The sequence below is a fragment of the Scomber japonicus genome, chromosome 4 (assembly GCF_027409825.1).
Source record: "Scomber japonicus isolate fScoJap1 chromosome 4, fScoJap1.pri, whole genome shotgun sequence".
Classification (NCBI taxonomy): Eukaryota; Metazoa; Chordata; class Actinopteri; order Scombriformes; family Scombridae; genus Scomber; species Scomber japonicus.
This window is the reverse complement of record NC_070581.1, coordinates 2,066,500-2,078,466: the sequence shown is the minus strand read 5'-3', so window position 1 is coordinate 2,078,466 and position 11,967 is coordinate 2,066,500. Positions and strand designations below refer to the sequence as shown.

Genomic DNA, 11,967 nt, shown 5'->3' with positions numbered 1-11,967 from the left:
GCTTTGCCTGTGATGATGGTTTGAACCAGAAGGACCAGGAGTGATGGCACGAGCCAGATGTCATTCATGATCATCTGCTTGTCACGGAGGAAAGTCGAGAAGTTCCTGTGTTCCTGAAGCTTTTCAACGCTAACCAAAAAGTGTAATTTGAGGATCCTCACAAGCATCTTTTCTGGAATGTGTCTAGGAAATAGTTTTTTTTATCCAAGGATTCCTTTTGTGATTATTACTGGATTGGATCGTTGTTTTTAAATCTATTTCTTTGCTACATATTTCTGTGACAGTATCATTCATTGCAATCTAGACTGCATGAAGCCTGCAGCTCTCCACTACTACTGAGGTTTAATTTGAGGAAACTCTCAGACTGCATTCATCCTTAACTTAGACTTACAACTAAATTGGTGAATATTTTATTCATGAGAGAACCTTTTTTGGGCTGTCTAACAGTTTGTAAAGGCTCTAACTGACTGACTCTTTGGGTGTGAGTTCAACTACTACGCCTTATTATCTGTTCACACGGCGTGAACAGCCGGCTTTCACACTTGTACATCACACACCAGCAGTCATGGATGTTGTTGCGGCTCGAATGGCCATGGTGACCGATTCCCCCAACCCATCGCTAAGGTCGAGGACTACCGTGACGACAGACGGCGACTCCTTTGTGAGCACGGCCAGCCTTCCCTGCTGCCACTTCTTGTCCGCCAACGTCATCAATGTTGGTAAGTGTTTTCCCTCGCTGACCTGTGAGCGGCCTTCTTGGTGATAAGTGCTTGTTTCATTAATGTAGAATGACAATGTGCCATGAAGCTGCCTGTGAGAGATGGTGCATTAGGTCTCAAGTTGTGGTGAGCTGTAGTATAGCGTAAACTTCCTGGGTCATGCTGGTTTTCTGGAAGGGCAGCATTACTGTTCCCTATTTGAATCAGTTAAGAATTTTTGAATAATTTTATAGCTTAACATTTGGCAAAGACTTCATTCTCAGCTATGGGATAGAAACTCACAGTGGCATCATTGTCTGGATTCTGATGTTAAATGATGATGATGTCATGGGCTGGAGGTTGTAAAATACTGAAGTTTAAGTAAGTAGCTATTTATTTGGAAATGGAAGTTTTTCCTGATGATGTACTTTTGCTAAAAGAAAATACTTTAATTTCAGACAAGTGAATGAAGCAAAAAAGAAAAGGTTTCTATGATATTGATGATTAAGTGTTGAAAAAAGTCTTTACTGCTTAGAAGGCAGATTTTGTTGTGGTGGCTGAAAACTTCTACTGAGGCTGATGAATCTGTGAAGACTGAGCAGTGATGGGGGAAATTAATGAAAAAGGAAATGAATAATAATGAAATATACAGTTTAAAAAAAGGTATTAATCCTTTTTAATATATGATTTTTTTTAGTTTATTTATTCATTTATTTACTTTTTTTCCATGTCATCTTTTAGCCCTGATGTGCAACTCTTTGCTGCTGTGAGGTGTGACGAACATTGAAGACTCTAGGGGCCGCTAGTGATACATTGTGTCTTGACACAAAGTATCTGTAATGACTCAGAGAGATGACTAAGTTGTAACATGCGGGTGAACGGATGAAGATATGCAGATGTAAAACACACACTGGTGGGGATGTTAATATGCACTGATACATGATGTTCGTTGTACATGATCGAACATATAGATAACATGTTTGTCTGTTGTTGATGTGCTCACAGTGTTTCGGAAAGAGAGATTTTGAGAGATCATGATTAGGGTGAATCAGATGCAGTCAGGCTGATATTCTGTTGACCTCTCATGTGCCCTGCTCCTCCAGGCAGCTATGTGCTCCTTTTACTGGTAGAGTGGAAGAATTTGGTGATTATCACTAACACTGGAAAGGTCGTGGCCTTGCTGCAGGGAAGGATTTGATTGGTTTCCTGAGTGTTTAAAACTAACTGCTGAGTGTTGTCAGTATAGAGGTTTTTACATGGATGCTACATTAAGCTCTATAATTGTTATTGGCGCAGATGGATAGCAGAGCACTGAGGTCAAACTGAGTCAAGTCAATGGTTGGTCGATGATTGGTTGATTATTTGTTTTTCTTGCTGTGTTAAACACAATTAAGCCAAACAGATATTGATGAGACTGATGCACACCAGTAAAGCAGAGATGATGGAATTCTTAAAAAAATCTAGAGGGCTCTTTGCTCTCATTTGGTGACAAGATTGAGCTTCTACTGGGCTGGTTACGTTTTTATTGTCTAACAAAATTTGGTAACTTCTGTAAAAACATTCAAACTAGCCTCTCCATGTCTCTCTGTGAGGTCGTAGAACCATGTGGATTTTAGGATTATATATAGATTTTTTTGAAAATGTTTTCTCCTATAAACTGGTGAGGAACCATATATGGTAACTTCATTGACCTTGATTTGCATGTAATATCCCCCAATAACTCTCTGGGGTTGAAATTTTGAATTTCCAAATATTTCAACGAGTGGCCTTTAAAGGGTTAATAAATGCTTGTTTGATTTTGTTTTGTTGTCATGGGTTACTGAGTGTAGATTGATGATGGCCAAAAAGGCCAATTTTATCCATTTCAAATTCAATTTATAACACAAGTGTGCAAAAAGTGAAGGAATCTGAATACTTTTTGAATCCACAAAGTGTAGCTTGATGCAGTACAAGTTAAACTGTGATATTTTGGACAAATTCATCTCAGCAAGCTGCTTGGGTCAGGTGCAGCTTTCATAGTTTCTTTTTACACCAACAAATGGTTTAATAATTGTACATAGAAAATCCACTGTAGAAAAAGTAAATCTCGTCTTCCCTCCCAGAATGCAGTGCACACTAACATTGTTGATTTTTGTATTTGATCTGTTACACATACGCTCAATGTTTAACTATTTACTACATTTATGAAGAAATGCTCACAACACTTCTCTGGCTGTCTGGCTATTTTAGGAAATGCGTGTGTGTGTGTGTGTGTATGTGTGTGTGTGTGTGTGTGTGTGTGTGTGTGTGTGTGTGTGTGTGTGTGTGTATGTGTGTGTGTATGTGTGTGTGGACTGTCAGGGACACTTCCTTTACTTACTGTTTATCCCCTGAGGTTCGACTTTGCACTACATGAAGTATGTCTGGTGACCCAGTACAGCCAAGGTCAGCTGCTGTGTAAAGAAAAGTAACAGAGGTTTCCAACTCTCAGCTTCTCTATACTTTCATTCTTTATCTCTAAGATGTGCACTTTTTAAAACTGATTGAATCTCTGGCCTTAAAAGAGTTCTTCATTGATTTAGAATTAAATTTCTTTAAGTTTAACAAAAGCCCTTCCATCCTGGACCCACACCAAAATCCTGAAGCAAGAATGAGATTAAATTATGGGCACAAATTTTGCACAGCAAGATGTATCTACCTCTTCCTCCATATTGTCAAGAAGGTCAAAGTTGGCATCGTCCTCTGTGTAAAATGTCTATAACCACCAACAGCATCAGTGTTTGAGCAGCTGTGTGGAGGTGAGAAAGCAACTTGAGTTTGTTCTTCTCTCTTTATCTCTCTTTATTCATTGTTATCAAAACTATACAACACAACTCACTTTTCAGGCGAGCAAACATGTACAATAGTTTGAATGTCTTCCAGAGAGGCTGATAATGTTCTATATTATCCCCATATTTAAACAATATCACATACATTGTTGGGTGTAATGCATTACAACGTATCATGTTACTGTAATCACATTACATTTACCTGTAAATTGACTGTAAATGGACTGTACTTATATAGGACTTTATAATATAATATATAATATAATAGATAATAGTGACCGGACTTTATAATATAATATATAATATAATAGATAATAGTGACCGGACTTTATAATATAATATATAATATAATAGATAATAGTGACCGGACTTTATAATATAATATATAATATAATAGATAATAGTGGACAGACTTTATAATATAATATAATATCTAATAGATAATAGTGACTGCCATCAAACACAAAGCACAGTCCATAGCAAATGAGCCCTGTCACCCTCTACATTCATGTTTCATTCCATCTGCCATCACTGTTCTAAATAAAACTTCCAGTGAATCTGAATCTGTTATGATGGTCAAGACTCATATTATTTTATCTGTTGATATACACAACATCACAGGCGTTGCTAAGGACTAACGCAAAAATAATGTAACTAGTAGTGTAGTTACTTTGTATGTACAATTTTGTAATACAATTACCTAATGTGTAATACATTACAGTTTTTGAGTAACTTCCCCAACACTGATCACATTTCTCTATGAGCGCATGTGGTACCCAGCCAAAAGTTGAAGTAAAAAGTACTTTCATGTTTGCTTCTCTAACTGTTGATCCAATCCAGTATGTTACATGTCAGAACTAAATGTCAGAACCTCACCATTTGGAATTCCATGGAAGTCATAAAGTGAGGCAAATCCTCCCAGCAGCATAAAGCAACCTGTGAGCACTTCCAGACAGATGGAGGATATGAATGTGTGAATGATAGATGAGAAAGAAGCTGCAGGTGTTTGAAGTGGGCTGGAGAACAGTCCTTGTGTTTACCTAAAGCCCAAACCCTTCAGTTTAAACTCAGTTTCTGTCTGATGCTGCCTTCAGATGCAATTAGTTGCCATCTGTTAAGTCCCAGCGTGGATAGAGAGCTGTCAATCCAACCGCTGCATCTTTGTGTGTCTGTACTGAGCAGGTAATATTGACAGCTGAGTATTTTGATTCACAAATATGAAACAACTTTCAGAGTAAACTCACCCATGTTGCTTGGCCCTGAATTCACTGATATGTTTTAATAGTTTGACTGTGATGACTGCACATATTATAAGTCAACAGATGCTGCTTGCTGGGTTATGTGAGTTCAGACCTCAGGCTTGTATTAATACAACACTGATGTGCCATTATGTACATGAAAATGGGTTTTGCTCGCTGTAACAATTCCTACTCCTGAAACTATTCTCTCTGAACATCACTACACACTACACAGCTGATGCTAATATGATGTTTCTTTTTGACCTTAGCTTTGACTCTCAGGCTGTTTTGTGGATGCCCTGTCTTATAGCTGGAGGCTGTTGTGGTGATATGCAACCTGAGAAGAAGACCACAGGCACACACACACACAGGCAGTTCAAATGAAAAATGAATTGAAAATTAAAATTAAAGACAGGACAGAACGTTTTGTGATGGAAATACACCATTATTAAGAATTACATCAGTCCTATTATGCTCATTTCCAGCTCTATTTTTTATGTGTTTTTAGACTGATTCACAGTTATGCAGGCCCGCAGTTCAGCCTCTGTTTCTTTACAGTCTGTTTTAGCCCCCCTCTCTTTTAGGCCCCCCTGCTAATGAGCCCACTCTGTTCTGATTGGCTGGCTTTACATATCAGAGTTGTCTAAAGTTACCTCTGATCCAGACTCAATATTTCCTGCTGTACTGCTTTAAATTAAAAGCTTCTAAATGAGTTAATAACAGGAAGAAGATTGTGAAGAATTTACACAACATAAAATGTGTTCCTCACTGAATTAGTATAACTTTGTTAGCTTTGATAAAAATTGGTCGACACAACAACATATGGAGATACTTTGAGCTCTTTGTTTAGTGGGTCACTAAATCAGGGAGAAATCATAGACTGTATATAAGAAATGGACGTAACATCCGTGACGTCACCCATTGGTTTGTGGACTGCTGCTCGGAAGCCAATAGTATCACATCTAGGCAGCGCCATCTTCAAAATTTCAGGTGCATGCCGGGAAAAAAAGAACACGGATTCTACTTATATGGGTATGAGGCGGAGTCATGGACGGACGTATGGGCGGGACCAACGGCGGAGCGGGGAGGCTGCAATTGGTTGCGAGGGCTGGATCTCAAGGACATTGGTCAATCAACCTGTCAATCACAACGTAGCCACGTAGCCTGCTTTATCGTCAAATATAAAATCAGGGAGGCCAAAATTTCACAAATGAACATCATACTGCATTGAAGAAGGCTTTAAACTAATGATTGAGACCATAAACACATTTTGAAAACGTTTACTGAGGTTAGAAATCAAGTGAGAAGTTGGTGAATTCTCCATTGACTTGTATAGAGACGGACGTCTTTTTGAACACAAAACGGTCGCCCCCTGGTGGCCTTTTGATAGAATGCAGCTCTAAGTTACTTCCGCATTGGCTTTTTTTCAGAGGACAGGAACTCCCCGTCTGGGAGGAATAGAAGCCCTGCTGGGGAATCATGACTTGGCATGATTAGCGCAGAACACTTGGGAAAAATGTTATAATGTTAACGGAGCGGAGCAATGAACTTATGCGCTGTGTGTGGAACACATGACCATATAAAGACATCTGTCACATGCTGATGTCAGCTTGGGCTGAAAGTAGAAAAAACAGTGGAAAGCGAGCGTTCAGTGCGCGTTCAGAGAGCGTTAATTGAATGTTCAGAGCAGCTTATTATTTGACACATCAGCCACTATAAACATGAACGTCCAACATTGTGACATCATATATATGTCTGGAAGAAAGTAAAAGCATAATACTGTAGGTCCGCTTTAATAATACAGCAATTTACATGGCGTTTAAATGTTTGATGTTATAGTTGCATTATTATGGAAAGCATAGGAACTACATGGCTTCATTTTTATTTCCCCACATGCAAAACCAAAGAACAACATTGCCAGTGTTACTCTTTGATTAAGCTGCATATAATCTCAAACCTCAGGGGAAAAAAGTACGAATAAAGGTTGTTGTTATCCAGCAATGGGTTACATCCTCTGAGATCATCATTTCATACTATTTTCTTACACAGATTATATTTAACATGTTAGTGTCCCATTTTTATATTTTAAATATTAAACCATTTAAGACAAAAAAGGTTTATCATATTTAATCAGGATTTAGATCTATGCATTGTAAGAAGTCAGTAGGCAAAGTGTGTGTGTTTTATTTCCACTATAACTCCACAGAGCTCACAACGAGAAGGGGGCAGTGCAACTCACTGCTAAGGAAACACAGTTTCTCAGCCAGCGCATAAAAGAAACATTCTCATTCAGAAGGACTCAATATAATTTTCCTCAAAATGCAAAGACAGAACCTTAATTACGTCATTGCCTTGGCATCACACTCCTCATAATGGAAAGCTGATCTCTGAGGGGAGGCGTTACATTTATCTCTCTGTGTTTCATCTGTCTAGTCAAAGTTTGGAGGTCCAGTGTTAATGAGCTCATTTCCTGCTGCTGGTCCTGTGCCATGAGGGGAAAGGCTTCTGCAAATCTCTCCAGAAACCCCTTCCATTCCATTTCTAGTAATAGTTGATTTACTGCAATATAGAATTGTGTTTACATTTCTGAATGAAAGAAGATGCAAAGAAAGGGATGAAGAAATATTTGTTCATCTGGGTTTCTCTTCACAAAGTTAATTTTAGTTTTTTACCAGACAATGCTTTTTCTATTGTGCATGATATTACTCACAGTTACTCATGAAAGTATGAATGTGTGTCTGTCTATAGCTGTGTCTCAATTCAGGGGCCACAATCCGTCAAAGGATTGTATTTGAAACCAAATGTATCACAGCAAGGCTGTCCCATTTTGAAGGCTAAGTGCTAGGTTGGATAGACTAAAGGGACAAACTCTCATGAGGTTAAGGTTAAGTTAAGGTTAAGGTTACAATTTTGGCATCATTTTGCCCTCTGGCTAAACCAATCTAGCACCAACCATTTCAAAGGCCCCTTCCAATGCTGAGAAATTCAGCCTTTTTTCCCAAATTGATAGGATCCAACAAGTGGATCTTTTGCAGCCCAACCTATCCAGGAATGCATCCCACACCAACCACCAGCTGTTAATATGTCGCTCCATTTACTTACAATAGATTTCAGGCAATCTAGGACCCATTTTAAATTCCCAACATGTGGTCAGTTTATCCAAATAATGCCTATTTGGAAATGAGCTCCAGTGTTTTCAGAGGTGTAAGGGGTTAATGGCCATGTGAGACCAGCTGCTCATTTCAGCCTTTTACAATATGTTTATTTCATTTGCAGTGATCTTAACAGCTGTTTACAACATACGTAAAGTATATAACAAGTGGAATAATAGAAGGTCCTTCAAAAATCTTCAATGTTTTGTTATACTACAGTATATGTATAGTTTGGCTCATCTGAGTCCCTGGTGGTGCTGCTAGACCTGGATGGGCTGCCACAATAATAACATTAAAATTTATGGCTCCATTTCTACTAGCTGTGTTTGTACCAATTGTCAACTGCAACTGCCAATGTTGCTAGGCGACAGGAGTTGCGCTTCGCGATGCAAGGGCAGCTGGGAATCCTCAGTAGACCAGACTGTCTATTTCAGCAACGCTGGGTTTGGCCTTTGTGGTAAATGTATAAACATCATCCTGTGTCAAGTATTTGACCCCTGAATTGAGACACAGCTTATAAGTATGTTAATCCTTTGATAGACCTCACCTCTCACCCAGTGCATGCTGGGATCAGCTCCTGCCTCCTGCGAACCTGTGCAGGATAAATGGTTGAAAGCAGTACTTGAGTCATTGAGGGGTCAGAAGATGAATTTGAAGGCTCATAAAATAATTAAAGGCAGAAGAAAGAAAATTATTTATTTTATGAACCAAAGATACATAAAAACTGGTGTTCTTTAGACACTGCTGGATCATGCATTATAGGAAATACTTTATTTTAGGCAAACTGATTCACAAAGGCTGTAACCTGTAGTGGTGAAGACTGGATTATAGCTGTCATGATGATATATCACCTTATCTGATAAGGACCTTGAGATGGCTCCTGCTTTATTGGCTGATCTTGACTCCCTGTGTCCAAATCCACTTTTAAAAATGTAATTATTTTAGTTTTAATTTAGTTCCTAAATGAATGTGTTTTATACACGGGGCCCAGTGGCATCTGAGCATAGAAAAACTGTAGACCTTATGCAGGGATTTGGAAAATAGGGGGTTCATTTGACCATGCAGGTAGACATGCTTCAGATCAGTTGAAGCACTGGATTATGGGACAGATTGGTGGATATATTAATACAGAATACTGTTAGTGTCTAAATTGCATTGCATGCACTGAAATACACCCCCCCCCCTCTCCTTACATTGACTCTCATTATCTATCCAAGGCAATTAGCACCAATAGCACCTCTGGCTTGTTCAGGCTCAAATGCTGCCACATGCTAAACCAATGAATTATATACACAGCGTAATAGCAAAAATATCCTTATGTGCATAATAATGGGGCGGCTGGTGGAGAGAGGTGAGCTGATACACATGCAATAATGAAGATGATATCATGCAATATTGAAGAGCATGTTAAATGAGGCAGGGGGTGATGGTGGTCTAACCTACATACAACATCAAAGACTCCAGGGAAATGATTACCAGTGGGACAAGATACTGTGTTTGGTTGTATTATATGTTGACATGTAAAGCAGTCACAATGAGGATTAAAGTGACCAACATATATTTATTTATTTAAATTTTACACACAGCTCCTCTCTTTTTCTTGTATTCAATTCTACACCTTAGCAAAAAAAAAGGAACAAGATAATGACATGAAATAGACACTTCACATATAAGGTATAATATAATATATACGCTATATGTAGAAGGTAATTATAAGAAATAATAAAACAATACAACCATAATAATGGCAATGACAAGACAAATAACAACAAATGGGGGAAAAGAATTACACAGAGGTTATGAAGATTTAAAAAAAATCTAATAAATTGAATTGCATTCCTAATATTTTGCCACCCTCATGTATGTCATTGAAGTGGACAAAATATTAGGAACACCATTCAATATAATGCACTCTAATACACCACATCATGTTAACAAAAACTGTAACTATAAGCTTCATAAATGTAGAATTCATAGCAGAGCTGTTGTATTGGATTGAATTAGATTGCACAGGTGAACCTATAATGAAGAGTCCAGTGAGTGTATATGCATTATATACAGTTCAGACAGTAAGTACTTGGACAGTTTAACAGTTTATTGGTTGTTTGCAAGGTAATTAGACAGATACACATGCAGTCAAACAGAATCATTCTATGTAACATTTAGTGTAAAATCCTTTGCAGTCAAGAGTGGCTGAAGTCTTAGAGTCAAAGAGAGCTTTGTACTTTGTTTCCCCCCTGCTGATGTCACCTTCACTTCAGACACCTTCAGCTCTGACTTGTGGTGGAGTTTTTCTGCCTTTAAAGACACACACACACACACACACACACACCCACACACACACACACACAGACACACACACACACACACACACACGCGCACACACACACGCACACGCACACACACGCACACACACACACACACGCGCACACACACACGCACACGCACACACACACACACACACACACACACACACACACACACACACACACACACACACACGCGCACACACACACGCACACGCACACACACACACACACACACACACACACACACACACACACGCGCACACACACACGCACACGCACACACAGGGCCAAGTTAAATGTAGCAGCGCAGTATTCTGGATTGATCCACAGTAACAAAAGAAATATTCAGTGGATGCTTTATTTTCTCATCCTGCAATATGCTAAGCACTTGTTTGGGTCATATTAGTGAAAACATGGTTGCACTTGATTCCATCCGCTCAGAGTCAAGGGGGGTCAAATTTAATACAGGCATGTTTTCAGCCACCTGCTGAATGTAAATCCAATATCCTAACCCTAACCCACTCTTCTCAAACTCTTTCCTGCTGGAAAAAGATTATAGATCTGAACTGAACTAAAACAGTTAAGTTGCACTCCATAAAACCAAAGCATTGAGCTGAAAATGCTCCTTAGAACAGAGGGGACCTGAAGGATGATAACCAAAAAAAGGCAGTAGAGTAGAGTCAAGTGAAGGTGAGCTGGTACTGTGTGGTGGAAAAGAGGTTAAAGTCTCTGTGGGGTTTGTCACTACGGGCAACACCAGTCACACTGTCATGGCCTGCTGGGACACTGAGCCATTGTTCCTTCTCTTAGCTCCACCTGTGCTTTTCCTGCTATGACAATGTCTGCTGTGAAAAAGAAGTATCACTGAGACAAAGTTCATGTTGAAAACTGAATTTAAATCCTACTTTTCATGAGAACCACAAACACAGAACATCCACTTTAAGTTGTCTTGTCTCTCCAACAACACAATAATATTTAGACTGACATCAATTGAAGAACAAGTGAAAAGTGACTCACTTACGTTTATGGCCAGAAATCTGTCAAACTCCTTCATAGTTGGTGAAATATAAATGTGTTACATATTGTGCAATAGAGTACTTGGTATAGTTTTGTCCTCTATTGTGTGTGTGTGTGTGTTATCTTACTTTTGTCTTGCAGAAGTTTGGTCTTTGGAGGGAAAATGTAATTCAGCTCCAACATTATATAGAAACAGACACAAATCATCTGAATGACTGCTGTGTTTTGTTGTAAATGAAAAGCATTCCACGACAGAAGTGGGCTTTGGCTACCTTTGTTGTAGCAGAGAATTAGAATCAAGAATTAGTTGACACTGTTTAAAAAGCTGTGTTTTGGGATCAGAAGCAAGATAAGATAAGATAAGATAAGATAAGATAAGATAAGATTACATTTATTGTCCCGATGGAAATTTGTCTTGGGCTAAAAATTCAGAATACAGCTGCACATAATCAACATACATGACAGACAGTGACAGGACCAAAAATGCAAAGAGGGAACACAATAACATGACAGGGTTGACATAGTTTCAGTATTAAATGATGTAGGTAATAAATAGTAGTTAACTCAAGTTGAAGTATATTATGTGTGTTGGATGTAGAGATGAATGAGAGTTTAGAATGATTACTTTTGTATCTGCTGGTAACTACAGTTTGTTTTTCTCAAAGTGTATGAACTTTTTGCTATTCCACTGCTGTTGTATACATATGTACAGCATCTTGTTAGTCATCAGAATTCACACAATATTT

The 11,967-nt window shown here is 38.6% G+C and overlaps 1 protein-coding gene across 1 annotated transcript in view; it reads left to right on the top strand.

Moving 5' to 3' along the window:
• Positions 1-565: 565 nt before the first annotated feature.
• Positions 566-11,967, top strand: part of plch2a (phospholipase C, eta 2a) — a 215,864-nt gene continuing 204,462 nt past the window's right edge. Inside the window, exon 1 of the mRNA XM_053316848.1 lies at positions 566-719. Coding sequence (XP_053172823.1) covers positions 566-719 — 154 coding nt within the window. The remainder of the gene's footprint in view (positions 720-11,967) is intronic.